The sequence below is a fragment of the Sminthopsis crassicaudata genome, chromosome 3, assembly GCF_048593235.1.
Source record: "Sminthopsis crassicaudata isolate SCR6 chromosome 3, ASM4859323v1, whole genome shotgun sequence".
Lineage (NCBI taxonomy): Eukaryota > Metazoa > Chordata > Mammalia > Dasyuromorphia > Dasyuridae > Sminthopsis > Sminthopsis crassicaudata.
Genome location: NC_133619.1, coordinates 247,271,424 through 247,295,443, shown reverse-complemented (window position 1 = coordinate 247,295,443; position 24,020 = coordinate 247,271,424). Strand labels below are relative to the sequence as shown.

Genomic DNA, 24,020 nt, shown 5'->3' with positions numbered 1-24,020 from the left:
CCCAGGCATAGTGTTAAGCTAGTGCAAAAGAATAAAGATGAAGTGGTCAATACACCTATGGTTGGAATTCAGAGTTCAAGGTGGGGAGTACAGAATATTAAGACTGGACAGATAGAAAGGGGGCAGGTGTTGAACTGCATTAAATGTCTAATAGAGTTTATATTTAATTCAGTGATGTTTAATAGGGTCTGAGGTTAACATAAGATTCTGTTACGTTTTAGAAAAATCACTTTTGATAGCTATATAGAGGATTGTACTGGGAAGAAACTTAAAGCATAAAAATCAGAAGAAGGCTGTTGCAGTAACTCAGCAACTAGAAGAGGGCCTATATTGGGAGTTGTAGCTGAGTGAATGGAAAAGAGAGGACATACACCAGAGGATTGTGTGGAGACAGAAGTAATAAGATCTCCAAGGACAAAAACAAAACAGCCCCGTCCTCAAAAAGCTTTACATTCTAGCAGAGTAGAAGAGAAGATTTAGAGCATTTTTCTATGTCATGGTCTCCTTTTACAGTCTCATGATGCTTACATATCTCTTCTCAGAAATGTTTTTAAGTGAACAAAATCAAATAATTAAAAAGAAAATTAATTATACTAAAATGCTATTATTGAAATTATTTTTTAAAGGTTCATAGACCTCAGGTTAAGAACTCCTAATATAGATGAAAAATACAGTATAAGGAAAATTTAGGCAGGGGAAAAAAGCACTTAACCTAAATAGTGAGAATCAAGGAAAGCTTCACAAAGGATATGACACATGGGCTGAGATCTGAAGGAAGACAAGGAAGCTGAAAAGTAGTGAATAGGAAGAATATATGCCAATCAAGAGGACAGCCTTTGTAAATGCAGATTCCCAGAAATGAAGAGTTGAGTTTGGGCAACAGCTACTCTAAAATGAGGGGACTAGACTGATACTCCAATTCTATATCCATGAAGCTATAAGACGGAAAAGTGCGTGTTCATCCATAGAATAGACGTTAAAATAATTCTGTATTTACTCTGAATTATTTTTAGAGCTATCTTTTTGAATCATCTAGGTAAGAACATAAGCAGAAAGCAGGTGAGTGAAAAATAATAAGCAGGAGAATAATGTACCCCAAAGGAATGATGGGAAACTTGGAGAATAATGCATTTCAGCCAAACTGGTTTTGACTTCTAGTCTAGTTTGACTAGAATGAAGAGTTTATGAAGGCAAATAGCATGATATAAGGCCAGAAAGGTAGGTAGGAGCCACAATGTGGAAGAGGGTTGTGATCCATAAAGCTACCAAATATTATTATATCACATTGATTCAGTCATTTTTCAGTCATGTTTGATTCTCTGTGATGCCATTTGGGGTTTTCTTGGCAGAGATAACTACAATGATTTGCTATTTCCACCCCTCCCCCCTTAGATTCATGTGACATATTAGGAAACTGAGGCAAACAGGGTTAAGTGACCTCCTCAGAGACACCTAGCTATTAAGTGTTTCAGGCCAAATTTAAACTCAAAAAGATGTCTTCTTGACTTCAAGCCTGGCTATCTATCCACTGCGCCACTTAACTGCCCCTTTTATCATTACTTAACGTTAATTTGAATATGACAGGAAACTTAGAAACATTTCAAAGGAAGTGCCTGCAAATCACCAAAGTTCACCTTCTTTTTATATGTCTGTGCAATGAATTCACATGATATGTCACAGTTTTCATGTTGATGCATGGAAGCTTGTCATTTTTACCTGACAAAATGTGGGGTTGGGAGGACAATTTAGAATATTTAGTAAGGCTTTATGCTTATTTTGGTATGGTACCATTTCCCTCCATCTATGGAAATTCATTTAAAGAGTCTGCTTATGATACTGTGTGAGGAAAGACCTAAAGATAGGCTGAAGGGAGCTGACTGTTAACTACGGTCATCTATCTCTCCACTTTATGGTGTTGGAAAATAGATTGGCTGCTCCTTGGGCACCCAGTCCAATGCTATCCCCAGGGGTTTCTTTGAATAAACTCTGAATCATGGCTAATTTAGTTACTGGCTGGAGTCATGTCAAATATAGCTCAGAAGCTTATTTTCTTTAAAGCTTTTCTCTAAAAAGCCCTGTTGCCATTAGATCCAGCTTTAAGCACAGTTACCCAATAGGTGTAGATTGGTCTCCAGACGGATTGCAGACTGGAACAGCAGCTCATCCCTGTTCTCCAGTGAGGATTCTGCTTCCAAATGGCTTTGTAACCAGCAGGCATATTCTTCTTTACTTAGAACCTATTTGAAAAGGATATTTAGAAACTATTTCAGACACTAGGTGAGCCTGACTGAATATCATAAAATAAAATATATAGAATTACAAAGAAAATTAATTATATTGAAATATTATTACACACACACACACACACACACACACACACACACACACACACACACACTCATTTAAAGGTCACAGACCCCAGATTAAAAACTCCTGATGTAGATAAGAATAGTATAAAGAAAACAGACAATTTTGTGTGTGTGTTCATGTACAAAAAAATGCCTCTTCTTTCTCCCTCCCCAACATCTGATTTATCAGTAGAACTAAGGAGATTTCTGACTACTTTTGCCTTTCCTCTATAAATCAAAACTGACTTACCTTCTTGGCAATACATAAGGTACGCAATCCATCCACAGCATAGAGGTTTAGATAATTTTGAGTTTTACTTTGAATTTTTTTTTGGTGCTTTCCTCTTGAGTCATCTAGGTAAGAAAAGGAGCAGAAAGCCAGTGAGCGAAAAATAACAAGCATTAGAACAATGCACACTTTTTTTTTTTAATGTCTGTAAGTGGCTGCTAGAAGCCTCCTATGGGGAAAACATTGAAAAGCATTTGATTGAGAAACATTTCTCCTGAGCCATAGCTTACATTATTCACTTAGTTTTTTTTCCCCCTAACTAGCATCAAAATCTATGCTAAAATTGCTCAATTTCTCTTGAGATTCTTATCCAATATCTAAAATGGATAAAGCTCTTTTTTTTCCCTCCTAGATGCTCGTGAAATAGTTCCTTTAAAAATTAGATTATATTTGTGAATTGCTTAAAATTTTAAAATAATATTTTAATGATTGTTTGATTGTTAGTTTATTTATTATAAATCTGAGGTAGAGGGAAGAAGTATAAGATGAGCAGTTCTCTGTAAATAACATTTTGTATCTATTAGTTACTAGGGCAGCTACATAGTGCAGTAGATAGAGTACTGGGCCTAGAGTAAGGAAATCTCATCTTCCTGAGTTCAAATATGGCCTCAAACATTTACTCTCTGTGTGACCCTAGACAAATCACTTAACCCTGTTTGCCTCAGTTTCATTATCTGTAAGAAGAACAATAGAAGAAAATAGCAAACCACTGCAGAATCTTTGCCAAGAAAACCCCAAAGGAGGTCCTGAAGAGTTTGAAAAACTACTAAACAATTATTTACTAAAATTCTTTGATGTCAGACAGCATGGTATAATGAAAAGAACAATTATATCCAAATTCTGACTGCTATTTAATATCTGTATAACCATAGCTAAATAAGCTGCAGTACTCCTGAGTTTGCTCATAATATACAATGAGGTTAAGAACAGTTCTTCCTGTAAACTTCACAGTGATGTTATGAAGTTGAAATAAGATAATATAGATAATACCTTGTTAACCTGAAAGTGCATGCAATTAATCACCTTTGTAACTTCCTCTTTTGGCTTCTCTCAAATGATCTATTATAATCCTAACATATTCATGGCAGATCAAGACACATATTTCAAGCTACAACAAGCAATGCAAAATGTATCATCAAAGAGACCTATGACCCAAAAATAAAGTGGGTAGGTAGCAAGAGCAGATGACAAACAACAATCTGTGTGAGCCACTAGTAGCCATGGAATAACGGTCATTATCCTTTAGGCTAGGAGAAGTCCAAAATGACATTACTAAGCTGGCGTCTAAATATAGTGTGTCTTGATCATACAATATGAGATTGGAAGGCTCTACCACTGGTCAGGCACAAAATACTCCATGTGAATGATGTGATGTAATGTAAATCAATAACATCCAGAGACTTTGAGGAATATCCCCAGCAAGTTTGGGAGGGCCTGTGGAGGACTTTGGGAATTCATTAACAAAAACACAGGATTATATGTGGACAGGTCAGAATCTATACCACTGGAGAATGAATAAATGATCATTATTAAATGTTTACTCTATGCCCAAGTGCTTTGTTAAATGCCTGGAATATAAAGAAAAAAGCAAGATGGTCTTTGCAAGTTTATATTCTAACTAAGGAAGAAAATATATATAAGATAATCAAATGAAGTGTGGATGGATAGACCTATAGGTTCTAGGGGAAAAGGTGATGAAATGGCCCAGGAGTCTTTAAAATTCATTGGCAGGTGAGATAGCAGTGCCCTGGAATGGGTAAGGGATAAGATCTAGAAGACTTTAGGAAGCAATGTCAAAGCAGATAATAAGGCCTGCTTGTATGGTATGGTAGTTATCAAATCACTGCTTATACAAGTTTTGTGAAGAGCCATGTACACTTCATGGGGCTTGAAAGGGCCTAATAACTACACTAGGAAGGAGCAGGAAGGGGCCAGTGGAACTATGGGTCTAAATACAATGGGGATCTGAGATTACCTCTCACAATGGAAGTACCAACATTAGTGAGCATTCTCACTCATATTCTCTCTCTTTCTATCCCTCTCCTCCCTCCCTTTTTCCCTCCTTTCCTCCCTCCATTCTTGTCTCTCTCTGTCTCTTTCTTTCTTTGTCTCTCTCTCACACACACACACATACACACTTAAAAAAATAACCAAACCTTAGAAATTAAAGAGGAATAGGGATGTATAAATGATATAATTTAAGAATATAGATTACAATCACTTAACTTTTTAAATAAATTTAAATAATTTTGGTTAAAATAAATATAAACTATATTAAAGTCCTTATAGAAGGTTCTCCCCAAATTCTTACTAGAGTTTTAAGTTTTAATAAAGATGTGAGCATGGCTCTTCAAGGCTTGTTTTCTTGTAGCCAAGATCCAATAGGTCTTAGAAGCCCAGAAAGGCTAAAAAATAGCTTAAAGATGCTGTTTTGTCCCCTGTCATCTAAGAAACAAACTATCACAAATTTGGAAAGACAAACTGCCAGAAGATTTAGCCGTCTAGATGATAATTTTTTTTTCCCTGTCCATAGCAACACCACGAAGGCCAACTACATTGAGATTGCAATCTGTGTTGGTAATGGCAGCAGCCATACCAATGAATCATACATCCTTGAAGTATTGAGGTATAAATGTCAACATGTTTTATATCATTTTAATGACACTCTCAATGTTGGCCTGATGGGAAACTGGAAAGGAGAAGAATGGATTAAAGAAAAGCCTAAAAGCTTCCAATGAAAATACTAAAAGCCAGACATAAATGTGGGTCAGAAATCATTCCTATAGTTTTGATAAAAGATTCTCTACTGGAAAGAACCCTGGCTCCAAAGAAAAATCACAAATCAGGAGGTTAAAGTCCCACCTGATACTTTAGTAAGTTACCTTCTATGGACATCATGTTTCTCCTCTGTGAAATAATGGAATTAGACTCTATGATCTTGAGATATATGCTTCTATAAAAAACCTGGTGGATTGGGAACTTTTCACTTTCTTAAAAAAAAAAAAAAAAAAAAAAAAAAGAAAAAAAAAAAAAAGGCAGCTCCTAAAGACTGCAGCTAGATTCCAATTTGTTTGAATAATGAATACCCTGAAAAAGTCACTTTCTATTCAATTTTGTAATATATGAAATTATAATTGTGTAAAATATGGTAATTGGTTCAAGCCCAGTGGAAATATGTAGTACAAATTCAAATTATTTGACTACTTCTGGCGATTCATTATTTGCACAAATCTCAAGTCTTCCCAAAGTAATCTGTTCCAGTCTTTTCTGATCCCTACTAGAAGATTCACATAAAAAGGCATTTCTTTTTATTACATGGCTGCAAGAGAATAACTACTTGAGAGTCTTCACCTCTTGATTTGATTGTGGGAGGAGTAATCAGAGGTACTGCTAATATATTCCAAAGTTCATACTACTCTGTTGTAAGAGGATGTCATTAGAATACTATTCAAGGAGTATTTGGTAATTAGTTCTTTTTTAGTCTAACCCTCTTATTTTATTTTTTTCTAAATAGAATTTTTTTAATACATGTAGTGATAGTTTTCAACATTCATTTTTGTAAAATGTTTTGTTCTAAATTGTTTTCCCTCCCTCCCTTGCCTCTCTCCTCTCCAAGACAGCAAGCAATATGATATCGATTAAATATGTACAATTCATTTAAATATATTTCCATATTTGTCATGTTGTGCATGAAAAATTAGATCAAAAGGGAAAACCACATGAGAAAGAAAAAAACAAGTAAGCAAAAACAAGTAAGCAAATAACCACACCAACAACAAAAAGTTGAAACTACTATGCTTTGATCCACACTCAGTCTCCATAGTTCTCTCTCTGGATATAGATGGCATTTTCCATTTCATTCCCTTAATTCCCTTAAATCACCACATAAGTAACTACTTTTGAATTCACTTGTCAGCTCTTATTTCCTGCAATATTGAAATTTCTTGCCGTGATTTTCCTAAAATCCACTAAGCAAAATTCCACAGTAGCACCCTTCATTGTGTTCTAACTCCAGGAACTTTCAATAGTGGTTAAAACAATCACAAGGCCAATCCCTCAATAATACCCATGAAATAGCTCTCACAAGACAAATTTCTATTAATTTCGGTTACATGAATAATAGATGCTAGGCAAGATTAGATGTAGGAATTAGAGGTGAATTTGGCTTTTATTCAAATTAAAATATCAAGTTTTCAAAATGTATTATTTTTGTTGTTTTTCATTCAGTCAATTACAATGAGAAACACTTCTTTAAAGCTGTTCAAACATACTTTTACTAATGGTACTAGATTAAATAAATTTTTCTTTTAGTTCATTAAAAATAGCTAATTTCTGTTCAGCTAAATTAAAGTATAATTATCATTCCCTATATTAATCAAGAGAGAAAAAGTGAAAGAGGTGATACAATATGGAGGGCCTACTAATGATTAAGAATAGTTGAAATCTTACAAAGAATTTTTCTCTCTTAGGATAGAATAAGCCATATTATATTACCTTGGGTATTTAAATCAATATGTAAAGAATAAGTAAACCTTGGCTTTCATTATGAGTTGCCTTCAGTTTTTCAGTATTCTCACTGAAATATCAAATTAATTTTTCTTAAACCATAATCACCTTCTGGGTACAAATATTTTGTAGCTTTGAAATTAAGTATTTCTTACATTATGAACTTAGAATTTTTCTCCACTCTCCCCCTCAAATAAACTAAGTACTGTTATTTAGAAAATTATGATATGAGATATATGATTGCAGTGGAATTGGGAATTTTCAGGTTAGGAAACACAGGCAGACACACCTTTTCTACAATTTAATATCCTTACAGACATGACTTGAGTACTCAAAAGTTAAATGACTTAACCCAGGATTATATATGCCATTATATATCAAAGTCAAGGCTTGAAACTAGGTCTTTCTGATTGAGGCCAGCTTTCTATCAATCACATCATAATGTCTTTGCACCTGGAGAACAACTCTATTCATTCCACAAATTTCTAAAATTCATATTATTTTGTGTGCTTCAACATGGTAAAGATGAAGAGGATTTTCCCATGTAAAACTATGTGTGTCAAGATTTCAAGCTAGATTGTCAATGTCAAACACTGGGGGCCTCAGATTTTATTTATATGTGTAAGTTCATAAGCACAAGATAGAACAAGTGGTTCTATTAACAATGGGGGTCACGCTGAAGATGATACCTTACATCCATTTTAGCCCTTGGATGTGGTCTATGCACTTGCACCTATATCACCTGATCCTCATAGCTGCCTTGTGAGATTGGCAGATTCCACCAGGAATTATTATCCCATGTTGTAGATGAACAAACTAAGTTCAAAGAGAGAAATTATTTTTTATCTAGATACTTGGGTCTTGATCTCTGAACTAATTTAAAAAAATATCAGTAGAGCTATTTGGCCTGGAAAACATAGATAAATATTTGAAAGATACTTATATATTTACCACTTCTTCATGTTGACTTAAGAGTATCTTAGAAAAAAATTTAAATTAATTCTAGTTAAAAATAGAACCTTTTTGTTTAGAAATACAAATATCTTTTTTTCCCTTTTTATTTTTGTTTCCATTAGGAAATGGCCCATTCCAAACAGTATAGTAACTGTTCTGCAAATTAAGCTTAAAGTATTGCCTAAAACCCTTCAGAAGGTAAGGAAATAAGCATTTATTAAACATCTACTATATGCAGGGCAGTTCATAGCTGCATGTAACTGTAGCACATTAGATAGAAAGGCAAGCCTGTAGTGAAGACCTGAGTTCAGGGTTGATCTCAGACATTTACTAGTTGTGTGATCCTAGACAAGTCACTTCACCTTGTTTGCCTTAGTTTACTCATCTGGAAAATCACCCTCTAATATCTCTGCCAAGAAAACTCCATAAGGGATCACAAAGATCTGGACATGACTGAAATAACTGAACAAGAAGAAATCAGATTTAGTGGACAAGTCATTGGAACACAAAGAAAGTTGGCTGGAATCATTCTAAAATTAAGGGTGTCAGGTGTCATTTTATATTAAATAAAAAAAACCTTTTTAAACATTGAATATTCAGGCATAGGAAGGGAGAAAAGAGACTAAAAAGGCCATTTGAGAGTTCATGGATTACCCACAGGTTAGCATATATATTTGATGGCTGCCTCATTACCCTCTACATAATAACAAAAATCCTGAGATGAAGCAGACAGGAATGCTAATTCTATGGAAGAACCTACAAATTGGCTACCAAATAGCAACAAATATTTACTTTCCTCCTATTTTTGGGTTGTAACAAATACTAAAACACCTAAGGAAAATCTTGGCAAAAAGAGTAAAGTAACTTATCCAAAAAAAACATCAATTGGATTTATACCATTTTTGCTGCTGTTCAATCATTTTTCAGTTGTGTCCAACTCTTCATGACCCCATGTGGGGTTTTCTTGGAGAAGATACAAGAGTGGTTTGTCATTTACTTCTCCGGCTTATTTTACAGATGAGGAAACTGAGGCAAATAAGATTAAGTGATTTGCTCAGGTTCGCATAGCTAATAAGTGTCTGAGGACAGATAAGAACTGCACTAGACTCAGTACTCCAACTACTGTATCATTTAGCTGCTTCCAGAGTTAGTTAGGAAGATCTGAGTTCAAATCTAATCTTAAAACTGCCTCAATGTGCTCATTTGTAAAGTGGGAATATAACACCACCTAACTCCTAGGAATGCATCAAGAACCAACCAAGAAAATATTTGTAAAGCCCTTAGCACATATACCTGGCACAAAGTAGGCTATTATAATGTCCAACCTGTAAATACTATAACAACATGCTACAGTAAGGTATCCATCTAGAAAGAATTTCTGATTTTCTCAATCTTTTGATTTGTGCTTTCCTATAATATTGCTCTAATTTTTATACAGACTTGTACAACAGGGCCACATCTGAAATTCTCAAGGATGGCTTAAGATTGTGGCAAATGTTCACTTTCTGCCTGTCCATGCTATGTATCTAATAACCAACAAGTTGTATTATGGATAAAGTGCTAGACCTGGAGAGATGAACTAAAGTTTCTACCTTTTAAAAAAAATTGCCAGTCATTGTCAATGTTGTAAAATTACCCATGCATATATCTGGTAAATAAAAACTATTAAAATATTTTAAAAATTGCCAGTGACAAAGTTTGTGTGCATTTGTGAAATCCCCTTTCTTCCATAAGTTATGCAGTTTTTAATTATGAAATTTTACAAAGCTATATTATAGCATAACTGCCTTTGGTAGATGTTATAGATTTTAAGGTTGGACTGTTTCTCATTATCTGAACTTCCTGATTCCTTGGATGGCCACATCCAAGTATACTCCCAGAAAATCCCCAGAACAGGAATAACTTGAGAGGAAGCAATGATGGCCTAACAGCAGGATATAAGAGCCAGCAGTATCCCAACAGTGGTTGATCACACTATGTGGCTCTCCTTCCCTGCTAAAACCATTTTATTTTGTGTTACAATGTGAAAAAGCAAGAGTTCCCTTCTCGTGATGCCTCTGAGGGCTTTGAAATGGAAGTGGATAGAAGAGACTCAGGGGAATGTCTGTCACACAAGAAGCCCATGTTGTTTTAGGGATAGTTGGAAAAGGCTCACCAGGTAAGAAACTTCATATTTTTTGTGTTTGTGTCAGCTGTTGGGGGCTGGGAAGCCACTTCCTTTTCTTCCTCTTATTCCTCTTCTTCCCACCCAAATTAACCAGGATTATAGTGTAGCTCTATTGTAATTTTGACTATTATCAAAATACAAATTAAAATAAAGATCATTTGAAGAAAGATCTATCTATATCCAGAGAAAGAACTGATAAACAGAACTATGTTTAAAATAATTTTACTTGTGTATATGAGTGTATATATACAAACACACATATACACCTATTTTTTCTAATGGTAGCCATCTCTATGGTGGGGTGAGGAAAAGGAGGAGGGAAAATAGGGAAAAAACAAGAAATTTATATGATAACTGCTGTATATTTCAAAAGAACAATAAGTTGGACATGATAAATTTGCAGTTTCATGTGCAATCATCTTTTTCTTTTTCTTTTTTTCCCCTGAGGCTTGGATTAAGAGACTTGCCCGGGGTCACACAGCTAGGAAGTATTAAGTGTCTGAGACCAGATTTGAACTTGGGTCCTCCTGAATTCAAGACTAGTGCCCTATCCACTGCGCCACCTAGCTGCCCCACAATCATCTTTTTAAATTGTTATGTTATGGAAATGCTTGTTTTGTTTCATGAGTTGAGAATAAAATAAATTATTAAAAAAATTAATGTGTGTAGGTTCCTGCCTCTTCCACAATTATATTGGGGAACCTGGGGGCAAAAGTTCTGATTAGACCAAGTCCTAGAGCTCTAGTTAAAATGATCCATCATCAAAAATACTTAAAAATTAATTATAGCCTTTTGAGCATCACAATCTAGCACATACTTTCTTAAAAATCCAAGTATATAGAAGAAAGAAGCCTTCTAACAGAGATGTCTGCCCAGATGACAGCAGGTGACTTATATACATCAATAGGGATTCTGTTTGGATTAGATTTCTGAATCCTGTATGATGCTAAGTCACCTGAAGGCAGGGTTTGCATCCTATTATGTGTACTAGAGCTCTGAGGATGCTGCTGTAAGTTCATAAATGCTGTGTTTCTAAAACTTTAGTGAAATATATGTTCACAAGCACTAAAATAATTATAGAAGCAGGTTGTAGCAAATGGCAGATTTCTGTTATTCCCTATTTTTACCTTTTAAGTCAACCCCATAGCCTTCCAGACTTTTGACTTTATTGGCTAACAATTAGCAACAATTATTTTAAGCCTGTTCCAACAGCCTTTGTATCATTTTAGATACTCTGTACAAAGAACAGATGGGCAGCTAGATGGTGCCATAGTGTAACAGAGTGCCAGGAAAACCCATCCTCCTGAGTTCAAATTCGGCCTCTGACACGTAACTAGCTGTGTGATCAAGGCTGCCTCAGTTTCATCATCTGTAAAATGAACTAAGAATGAAATGACAAACCACTCCAGTATCTTTGCCAAGAAAATCACAAACGAGGTCACAAAGCGTCAGACAGACACTTTGAAAAATTGGGATTGCTACCAGTCCTGAAATCAGGAACCTAAGTTCAAATCTGGCTTCCAATATTTAACATGTCCTGGCTGTGTGACCTGGGGCAAGTCACTTAAGCCCAATGACCTCAGCCAAAAAAAAAAAAATAAAGAAAGAAAGAAAAAGAAAATGATTGAATTAAAAAAAAAAAAAAAGCAGCAAAGAGTAGATGGCCAAGTATTTCATGACTGACAAGGAAGCAAAGTGATAGCCAGAAAGCAGAACACAAAAATAAAATTATAAACATACACATGTTTCTTAATTATGCACTGAGAACATCAGGATTACAGGTAACTGACAGGAAATAAGACAATCCATTTTTATAGAAAGGAACTGAAAGCCCATTGTCCAGTGCCCCCATTTTCCAGCTGTGAAAACTAAAATCCAGAGAAGTTATAAAAGACTGCCCAAGGTTACTACTACTCAAAGTATGATTTTAGTTTCTTGTTTTTTTTAAAAATGCATAAAAATATTTTTTTCATCAAATGCTAAGGTTTCTGGGGTAAACATTTCAATGCCGGAAATTGCTAGCATTTTAAAAAGACATTTTTCTTTTTAAATTATGCTTTTATTAGGGCAAGTAGATGGCACAGTGGAGAAGAGCACCAGCTCTGAAGTTCAAATCCAGCCTCAGACACTTACTGCTTTCTAAGCCTGTAACTCTGGGCAAGTCAGTTAATCCCAATTGCCTCTTAAACACCGCCCCCCCCCCAAAAAAAAAAATCCACAAAAACAAAAAAAAATTATGTTTTTATCATAAGCCTTGTCAACAACAGTAATAGTTGAATGGAACTTTTAAAATCATGTATTAACAAACCTGGCATTATAGAGACAAAGAATACAAAGAGATAAATTTACCTGTCCAAGTTCCCAAAGCTAATTAGATCTACTTCTAGAACCCAGGTTCCCACTCTGTCAAGAAAAATATCACCTTCCTCTATGCTCTGGCACCAATCCCCATAAACAGCTTTAGATTTTAAAGGGGACTCAATGCCATCTGGTCCAGCTCCCATCCTTAAAGTCAAAGATTCATGGAAGAAGTTTTTCCTTTTTCAAAGCAACTGGGGATTAAAAGACTTTCCAGAGTCACACAGTTAGCATATTTCTTAGGGTAGATTTGAATTCCGTTCCTCCTGATTTGAGCATTGGTGCTCTATCCAATGTACTGCCTAGCTTCCCCTACAAATTCTTCTTGAAGCACACCTCAATAATGAGACAAAAACCTAATGGAAAAAGAACAATACCTGCGGAACAAGGCAGAAGAAGATCCATCATCACCGAATCTGCTCCTTTGGTGTAAACATTTATTTCATCTGTAAGGGGATGCCTAATTACAACTGACATTCTTTTCCTGATGGAGTCAAAACCCAGCGTATGTAAAAGCTCAAAGGTTAACCTCCCCAGATAAGGGAGTTCTACAGAAACCTGGTCAGGCAGCCTGCCAACTAGAGAACAGTTATATGCTCTAGCTGCATAGACAAGAGCAGCTTCATCAGGACTCTCAGCCTCATAACGAAGTTCACCCTCCTTGAGGCTATTCTCAGTTGTCCAGCCACCTCCAGGCTGTACCCCATAACCATTGTTATTCATCTTTGGGGAGGAACGGGTCAATCTAGCTTCAAGTTTGAGCAGAGTACTCTCAGTGGATAGTGTGGACAGAAAGCTAGAACCGGTTTTGTGGGTTGATTTGTTGGTGGAGAGGCTTGAGGAGCTCCCACTGTTAGATCCAGAAGTCAGACGGCTAGGAGTGAATCGTCGAATGAAATCTTCTATGGTCTTCACTGGAGACTTCAATTCAAATCTAACTCTCACCTGCAAGTCAGAAAATAAAAAGATTGTGGTTTTGATGTTTCACAGAATGGCATAAGAAATTAAATGAGAATTTTTGGGGAAGTTTTGCAGAAGCTACAGACAATGTAGAAAAAGCATTTTACTTAACATTGACCTACATATAGCCTATGACCAAATATGTAGCACAGATATTACAATAAGATACTGTAAACACCTTGTAAAAGAAAAAGAAAAAAAATCATACTTCTCTGGTATGATAGGAGGGCCAACAATTTGTATATATAATATACTAATATAAGGGTGAAATGTTAAGTCATCTTCAGGAGAAGCAAGAATGAATTCTCAGAAAAAAATACTGAAAGCAATGAAAATTCAACAAAAAAAACCCCTGATGTTTCTTAAGAATAGTAGAGAAGCCAGATAGAACACTGGATTGAGTGCCAGGCCTGGAGTCAGGAAGACTCATAACTTCCTGAGTTCAAATGTGGCCTCAGAGACCCTAGGCAATACACTTCAGCTTGTTTGCCTCAGTTTCACCATTTGCAAAATGAGCTGGAAAAGGAAATGGCAAACTTCTCCATTATCTCTGAGATAATGGGGTCACAGAGTTAGACACTACTGAAAAATAACTGGAAAATTTAGCAACAGCCCTATCAGTTTATTTTTTTTAAGCCAAACATAAATAAAAATACTGTTTACTCCATATCTGTTCTTTTCCTGATATTGATTATGGTAGGTTTCAAAAAGGGAACCAATCCTGGTTTGTCCAAATTGACTAAGTTGTGGCCCATATACATTCCCATATTCCTTCCACATCAATGGAGGTTAAGAACTCAGTGTGCCCAATATCTGGAAAATCTTCATAAAAATTTTTGGCCCTCCTATCTTACTGGTAAAGAAGTGTGGATTTTTTTTTCTTTTTCTTTTATGGGGTGTTTATAAGACTTTATTATAAAATCTGGTCATAGGCTGTATGTGGGTCAATGTTAAATAAAACTACTTTTTCAATGTTGTCTGCAGCTTCTGCAAAACTTCCAATATATTCTCATTTAACTTCTTATATTGCTCCATAAAATATTAAAGTTTGATGGGGAAAGTCACAATATGGAAGGAAAAAGTATACTTAGATGCTCACTGCAGTGTATTTCTTAAGAATCCATGTATATTTGTTCTCTTGTTCTGTCCTGGGATATTGACCAAATCTGCTTACTTAAAGCTCACTTCTTGCCCATCTTTTCTGGATTGCTTAAAATAACTCAACTATAATTATTTGCCTGCATAGCACTTTGTATTCATCTTTTCTTTCATTCAATAATCATTTATTTTATTGATGGACAACTGGATTTCCAGCAGAACCTGAGACTTATTTCTTCCCTGCCTATCTTTCATTCCCCATGGAATTTAGCTCTGACAACTAGTGCTTGAAACTGAAATATGTAAATATTTGGAGAAAAATCCAGAAATCAAAGTTGTTTTTGATTTAAATGTAATAGTTAATATATATAGGTTTTTTTTTTAATATACCTTTCTGATAGTAAAGAATAGAAGGTTAAATTGGGGGGGCATCTGCAAGACCTGGGATCAAATATAGCCTCAGACACTTAATAACCTTGCAACTCTGGTCAAGTCAATTCACTTTTGTCTGATGCTATTTTCTCGTTTCAAAAATATAGGTGCTATATATAACATGTATTGGTCAACCTGCTATCTGGGGGAGGAAGTGGGGGGAAGGAGGGGGAAAATTGGAATAAAATGTTTTGCAACTGTCAATGCTGAACAATTACCCATGCATATATCTTGTAAATAAAAAGCTATAAGAAAAAATTAATAAAAATATAGGTGATAATAATAGTACATATTTCCGTGGGTTGTGGTTAGAATACTACACTTGGAATCAGGAACATTGCATTCAAATATGGCCTCCAACATTTATTAGCTGCATGACCCTGGTCAAGTCATTTAATCTCTATTTATTTTAATTTTCTCATATATAAAGTGATAACAGCAGCACCTCCTTCTCAGGGTTGCTATAAGGATCAAATGAGATAATATTTGCATAGCAGTTAACATAGTGCCTGGCATATAGTAAGCACTATGTAAATGTTAGCTACTATATTTGTAAAGGACTTTACAAACTTTAATACTCTATCTAAATACAGTATATTATTAACATATAATTAGCACTGAGAATTACACTATAAAAAAGATTGTCATCTTTAACACATTATATCACCTAAGATTTTGGAAGACTGTCATCAAAACTAGGGAGTCTTTACAGCCTAGTGACCTAGATGGACCTTACCTTGTGTCTTGGTTGATTGGGGGCTGTCACTACCACTGTATTGCAGATAGTTAGGGCTATAAAGAAGTCAAAGATGTCAGCAAGCTCCGGGGTGAGATGGGATAATGACTTTTCCTGGTTTCTCATGATTTCCAGACATCTGGCACATTCATTTACCTTTTCAAAGAGTTTTGGATCAGGGGTAATGTCCTTTTCCTAGAAAATAATATATGACAATTAGTGATATTCATTCAGTGGCATTGTTGCTATTATTGATAATATTTTACATAAGAGCTCTGAAACATACATATTAGTCAAAGGGCAATAAAGACACATAGTTTAGGAAGACAATATAAGCTTCCTGAGGGGAGCTTTTAAAAAAATTTTTTTTTAAAATTATTTTTACTGTTTTCTATATCCCTTGGGATAACCTAGGGGTTAGCACAGTGCCTGGGATACATAATAGGTACTTAATAAATGTAAAATTATCCCTTCCCCATTGCAACTTTCCCAATTGCAGTTTTGATATATAGCAGGGCAACATAAGAAATAAAATGGGAACTTTAGGGGTGTTTTGTGAAAGCTGCGGATGACGCACAAAGGCTAGCATATGGTACAGAATAATTTAGAAACTCAGAAATGCATGGAATATATGTCTAGTATTATATGATGTCAACATATAATACCATAATAATTCAAACTTTTTCTCTGGCAGGAAGGGAGGACTAAAATTTTTTACATGGATTTTTTCAGATCATGGGGCTTGCTGCGCTCCTAATCCTAATGACATAGAAGGGATAACAATTATATTCTCAGTATGGTATACAAGATATAGAGGACAGGTAGCATTAAAACAAGACTGGGAAATCATGGTGAAAGATCAAGAAACATAAAAGACACATTAGATAAGAGATAGGGAAGAGATAGACTAAATAGTATATAAAAGGTAGAGAGGAGATGATACACTAGATTAAGATTTACAGAGAAGATACATGAGATAGTACATAAGAAATAGAGAGGAGATACACTAGGGAGTAAAAAAAAAGAGAGAAGAGATACATTAGATAGTATATGAGATACATATATAATAATAAATATATAATATTCTTTCCTCTCTAGAGGAGAGAGTTCTAGATAGTATATGAGAGACAGAGAAGAGATACACTAGATATTATATAAGAAACAGAGAAGAGATACCCAGAAAGTATATGTGTGTAATGGAGAAGAAATACACTAGATATACTATATAAGGAAGTGATCCTCAAACTTTTTAAATAGGGGGCCAGTTCACTGTCCCTCAGACTGTGAGAGGGCTGGCTATAGTAAAAACAAAAACTCACACTGTCTCCACCCCTTAGCCCATTTGCCATAATCCAGCGGGACGCATAAACATTCTCAGTGGGCCAAGTCTGGCCCGCTGGCCACAGTTTGAGAACCCCTGATGTAAGAGATAGAGAGAAGATACAGTAGATAACATATAAAACACAAAGAAGAAATAAACTAGATAACATATAAAAGGAAGCTGAAAAAGGTGAATAGTAGGGAAGGAATGCTAATTAACTTGAAGATACAAAAAGGAGAGAAAGAGGAAGGGCTCCATAATAAAATCCTAGAAGAAAATCTAGAGAAGAATGATAAGGTTTGGAGGCAATTACAATCCATATTGATGGAGAAAGTGTTTACATCAATAACATCATGTATCCATCAAAGCATGAAAGGAATATACATTTGTTTCACACAAAGCTTAAAGCAGGCCCTAATTTGAAGATTTTGGAATAAATACAATGCTATTACTTTGCAGTTTGCAACCAACAGTAACTTCCAAAAGCTACAATGAGGTAATTTACAGTCTGTCCTCTGAATGCATCCTTGCCCAGCGTTACTGTGTCAGCAGCATTGGAAATGACCATCCCTATGGAAAATAGCAACTTCTCAAAGGTTTATAGGAAGAGGAACAAATTGGAGAATCTCTGGGTAAATGCAGAATTCTGTCTTAGAATATTCTTTCTGGAAGTTTTTGGACTGGAACATTTCAGGAATGGAAAAGTAGTTTTGAGAGGTTGGCCCTTCTTCTGGAGACATCCCCATCCGTGGTGGCCCATGGTATTTAGGCAGCTGGCAGAGTCATATTTACTTGGTTTGATGTTTACTTTTCCTACCCCGAACCCTCAACCCCTTGTCATTAGGATTTTTGCTTATTTGTACATGTTGAACCTGATTTGACTTATTTATTTCGTTTGGCATCAAGAATTTCCTGACAATGTCAATCTGTCTGGGTAGCTTTTATGGGAGCTTGTTTTTAAGACATCATTGCAAAGTGGCTATGCAATCATTCAGCTTTCTGGAGAAAAACAGTGGGCAATGGAAGAAGGTGGTTAGAAGAACCAAAAATAAGAATGAAGTGATTCCTGGGTGTAAAGTGAAAGAAAATATTTTTCTCATGAAAAAGCCCATTGTCTCTCTGTTTTATCTCCCCAGAAGCATAGGAAGTAAATCTTAATTTTTAAATAATTTAAATCGAACAAGAAGAGCTCAAAATGGCTAAATCCTTTCCTCTCCATTCTCCCCCCTCCACCCCACCCCCCAGGCTTTGTCATGACTAACCATTGGACTGCTGAAAGCAGTGTGTTTGGAAAGAATGCTGGCTCTCTTTGCTTCAGCTCGGCTGCCTGTCCGTCTATGGGATTTGGTGCTCTGGGTTCTATGAACAATCTTGACACTTTGGTGACTACCAATACTGCCCCGCTGGGACAGTGTCCCTCCCTTTGGAATGACTTCATCCTCCTCAGAGTCAGCCTCCTGATACATAGCTATGCGTCGAGCTGTTGGGAAAGGGACAGAGAGCAAAATATCAGATACATGTGGGAAGAGACACAATGGGAAGATTGGCTTGATCAAGGAATCCAGACCACTGTGGCACAATATCTTTTCCATTGCAATGTCTGCAAAATCACACTGCATTGATAAATTTAGATAAAAATTAGAAGTACTACTCAGACTAACAATGCTTCTTCATTTACTAATAATCTAATAATGTAATAAATCATAATAAAGGCAGGAATTATCTTTTTTTTCTACTTGTATTTGTATTCCTGGAACTTTAAAATTGTCTTACACATAGTAAGTACATAATAAACACTTTTTTGGGACCACGATTTCACATGAACTACCACACCAGCTTCTGAATACATTTCCCCAAGTTCCTCTTTTCCAGGCTCCATCAGAGCTGAAGCTGTCTTGCAACAGTTTTCAGGAACCCCAGCTCATTTTCATGCTATATAGTCAGATGCACTAATGGAACTATAATTGCACATTTCATTTGACATTACCCTCTATTCTCAATTATCACCAATGAATTTCCTAGAAAAGATATGTTAGTTGATTTAAGGAATTTCAGAAAGATTTTCAGAATTTGTGGAGTTTCTCAGTTGTTGAAAATTACTGAGAGTTTGGAAAATGCAGAATGTGATTCTGGGAAGGGACAGGCATCTAAATATGTGATTTCAACAGTATAGGAAACTCCCAGTAAAGGGTCTTCATCCTCCAATTAAGACTAGAAAATATTCTACAACTTATAATATTTTTGTCGAGTTATTTTCATTTATATCTGACTCTTGACTCTCTCTCAAAATCTGTCCAAGCTCATGATATATATTCTTACTTCTACTTACTATATTTGTTTGAGCTGTGGCAGTAACCTCTTTAACTGGTCTACTTGTATCTATCCCATCTCCCCCTTCTTAAGACCTATCTTCAAATACCAGCCAAATTAACATAAGTCTTACCATGTCACTCATCTGCTCAAGGAACTGGCTTTAGTACAAAATATTAATTCCTCTGCTGGTCAAAAATCTTCCCAATTTGGCTTCAGTCTATCTTTTCACCCTGATAACATACGATCTTTTGATATATACTTTATTCCAGCTAAACACATCCTATTTGATATTTTTGTACAAGACCTTCCATCTCATATCTTTGTGTCTTTGCAAATCCTATCTCTACTTTCCTCCAAACTTGACTGTTTTCCTTCTTCATCTCTACCTCTTGGAAACTACCTTTTTTCAAGGACATTTTCTATAGTAGATCTTTCCTGATTTCCCAAAAGTTGTCATACCTTTGATCTTTGCTATCATCATCATGTTCAAGAATTCTAAAATCCTCTTATCTAACCATGATCTACTGCAATTTCACAACATCTTCTACCATCCCTTAAACAACCTTACTTTTCACCCATACAGTGACTTCAATCTCTTAACCCTTGGCTATCGCCCCTCTTTTCCCCATTTACCATTTGGGTGAAGCAACTCAACTCTACACTATGCCCTCCTCTTGAATTCCTAATTTTTGCCAATTATAAACCAATTATGCCCTCCCAACCCTCAGTCTTAGGTCATTCACATCATTTCCCCTTCTTATTCCTATATTTTGTGCTATCGAATGATGGTAAAGAAAAGCACATAAATTGTTCTGATTGGGTTTGCTTCAAATTTAAGTTTATACAACCTGAAATGGGCTCTTACTGCTGTTAGGCAATCTTTTTATACTGTCCTTATCAAACTAACTATATCGTTCTCCACAAAGACCATTCCATATCTTTTTATCCCTTTTCATCCATCTTATTTCATCCCCTTTTCATCTTTACTTATGACTCTCTTTCCCCCAGACTTTCAAGTGAGAGCCTTATCTCCTTTTTTGCAGGAAAAAAATTGTTATTTGCCATAAGTTCTCTTTTCATCAGATGCTTTCTACCACTTTTTCCTCTTTTCTCTCTCACATAATGAAATAGCCTTATTCCTTATGAAGTCTAACCTTTCTGCTTCTTCAAGTGATTCCATTCCATCTCATCTCCTCCTCTGCCATTCCCACTCTTTCACTTATCTTCAGTCTTTTCCTGTCCCTTAGTTCATTCTCTACTGCTTATAAACATGACAGTATCTCTCCTATCCTGAAAAACAAACAAGGAAACAAAATCCTCACTTGTTCTTCCATTCTCACAACTATCATCCTATATTTCTTCTACCCTTTGTAACAAAATTCCTCAAAAAGACCACCTATAATAGGTGTTATTCACTTTCTCTCCTATTACTCTTTTCTTAACCTTTTATAATCCAGCTCCTAATCTTATCATTTCATCCAATTTGTTTTCTACTGTTACCAAAGATCTCTTTAATTGCCAAATCCTTTCAAAATTTAAATGGTCTTTTCTCAGTCATCATTCATTTTGAGCCCTCTCCTCTTGATGATCCAAGAGGATCATCCTCTCCTCTTGGATACTTTCTTTTCTGTAGTTTTCAGAACTCTATTCTCTCCAGATTATTAATACCTACCTATCTGACCACTCATTGTCTTTCCATCTAAATCCTGCCCTTTTTTTTTTAGTTCCCCAGTGACTAGCACAGTGCCTAACACATAGTAGGCATTTAATAAATATGTATAGATTAAGAATATTCATAATGTGATATACTAAATCAAGAAGATAAGAAATTATATTTCTTCTTTCACAGTTTTATTTTCATTGATATTTTTTATTATTATAATTTATATTTCCTGTAGTAGAATATAAATTCTCTGAGTATAGGGACTATTTAATTTTGGCTAGGTATTCCTTGTACTTAGCATATAGGATGTGTTTCACATATGGTTTTTAAATGAATGACTATTAATAGCCTTGTTGAAAGACAACTTGCACTAGGTATTACTGCCTCATAACAAAGGCCAATCACATCAGTAGCTTGATATGAAAAGAAAGGTCTTTTATCTTTCCTACAGATCCAGTGAAATCTTTCATGAAAGACATACTGGGATGTTCTTTCTATGCCAAGTATGATTTCCTAAGCACTTCTTTCCAATCCTTTACTAATCAGTAACTCTACATAAGGCTCTACCATGAGATACAGTGTCTTTAGAAGTAGCCTCTCGATCCACTTTGAAGTCATCCCTACTTTTCATTTCTTGCCCTTTTTAGTTAAAAGACTTTCATTTGGCCAGTTTGCTTGGTTTAATTTGATTTTTTTTTCAAATCACAGAAGATACATCATTTGATCATGTAAAACCTGACATTTGAAATAGATTCTTTCAGTTAAATCCTTCCCAAGAGTAATTATCCATCACAATCAATATGTTTTATCCTTGTCTGTGTTCATTTTAGCTTTAACAAGATGATTTCTTTGATGTTCTTTCATCCTATTACAAGAAGGAAAATTTGTCCTGTTTGGAGGTACAAATGATTGTAGATGAAGATGGTTAATTATTTAGAAGTGATGACCATCCCTCTCAAAGTACATAGCACTGAAATTCTTATCATAACATTCTCTCCTCACAAGACGAAGACTTTCCATTTTGCTCGTGATTCAAAAAGCTGGTGATTTCACTGATATGATCAGACATGAATAAAACTCCAAAAGATAGGGAGGAAAAGGTTGAGAGTCAGAGTCTGCTTAACTTAATCATGAACCAAATTCCATGATTTGTTAATATCCACAATCATGAAAAGAATCATTCATAGTTACATTTTAAGCTTTCTGGATCAAAATTCAACTCTCTGATATACATCATCCTTAATTATAAAACAGAAACTACTCAGGATTATTTTTTACATTCAGGTTTAGGCTTTATAATTGGTTCCCTGTTTGGCATCACTTTGAACATTAGGACAAAAATAAAACAATAATTATTAAACAACACAGCAAACCATAACTCACCATTAGCATCATGTGAATATTCTATGCCAGAAACAGTGCATCTTCGAAAAACCATCTTGTTTTCAGTGAGGGTGCCAGTTTTATCTGAGAAAATATACTGTATCTGACCCAAATCTTCTGTAATATTCAGGGCTCGACATTGTAATTTAGAGTCTGTTTCTTCATCATACAGTTCTTTATCTTGGTGAATAAAAAATACTTGACATATTTTGACAATTTCAATGGAAACATATAAAGAAATTGGGATTAGAACCTAGAGGAGAATGAAATACATGAATGAGTTGGAAAAAGTAGATATAGGATATTGAATTGATCTAATCTATTCAACTTTACAAACACCAAAAAAACCATAAATAAGTATGGACTATACTGTACCTTTAAGAGTTTAAATAAGTTGGCTTAGAGTCAATATTGAAAAGTTATTAGAATATTGACAAAGGGTTTACTGTAATAAACTAGGAAAGCCTATGATGCAACTGCAGAGCGGAAATCCATTATTATATCTGGAAGTGTGATAATCATGGCTTGGATAGAAGCAAGCATTTTCGAATAATAAGTTGGACTTGAGAAAAGCTAGGAAAGGAAAGAGAGAGAAGGGAAAAAACACATGGTACAGTCAGGTTCTGCATAAGCAAAAGAAATCTTGCATTAAAATGTCATCCTAACCCCCAAGTTTTACATACATCCACAGCAGAAGGTAAATCTCTCTAGTCACAGAAAAATGCAATTAATAGAGTCATAGCTTACAGATAAAGCAATCTTTTCAGTTCTTGATTTTGTGTATTAGTTAGATGATGGACTAGTTTTATGATTGCTACAATGTACAAGTATTTTTTAAGAAAACATTTTCAGCAATAACTTGATAATTTAAAAAAACTAGCATCATGTAATTTTTCTCTTATAGTTATTGATACAGAGATGTTTTGACATCCAGGTTGAACTAGATTTGCTTGATAACTCAAATTTGTAGACAGGACAACCACAATGCTAGCTGTCAAAAGCTATGATGTAATTTGAATGTTTTTTTAAAAGACTAATTTAATCTAAATATGTTGTTTACACATGTAATTAAGAGGCAAAAACTTTGTTCTTCTTCTGTGAGAGGTCTAATGAAGTATTTTCCATTCAAAGTCTCACAAGCTATTTGCAATGCAACAAGGTCTCATTTTTAAAAATCAGGCTGGGGAAGTCCCCTATTTTTGTAATATTAGTATATTGCTTTCTGGTTAGGGGATTTGTATAATTATGAGTGCAGGCAAGAAGGTACAGGGAACAGAAAATAATCAAGGAATGAGGATTATCAGAGAAGCAATAAGAAATTAAAATTAATTTCAAGATTACCCAAGAATAGACTGCACAAGAAAATTTCTGTAAACTGACAAGCAAGTTTTGAGACAAATGTGCTTTTTGATTCTTCTGAAATTAGAATGATTGTATAACTGCATGAAAGTATACAACTATAGGTAGCCTTTAGGAAAATTTTAGATTGATG

At 35.1% G+C, this 24,020-nt stretch overlaps 1 protein-coding gene across 1 annotated transcript in view; it reads right to left on the bottom strand.

Moving 5' to 3' along the window:
• ATP10A (ATPase phospholipid transporting 10A (putative)) overlaps nt 1-24,020 on the bottom strand; it is a 254,377-nt gene that overhangs the window by 29,142 nt on the left and 201,215 nt on the right. The window contains exons 7-12 of the mRNA XM_074300324.1: nt 22,529-22,781; nt 18,432-18,649; nt 15,849-16,043; nt 13,000-13,567; nt 2,599-2,702; nt 2,111-2,237 (exon numbers count right to left, since the gene is read on the bottom strand). Coding sequence (XP_074156425.1) covers nt 2,111-2,237; nt 2,599-2,702; nt 13,000-13,567; nt 15,849-16,043; nt 18,432-18,649; nt 22,529-22,781 — 1,465 coding nt within the window. The remainder of the gene's footprint in view (nt 1-2,110; nt 2,238-2,598; nt 2,703-12,999; nt 13,568-15,848; nt 16,044-18,431; nt 18,650-22,528; nt 22,782-24,020) is intronic.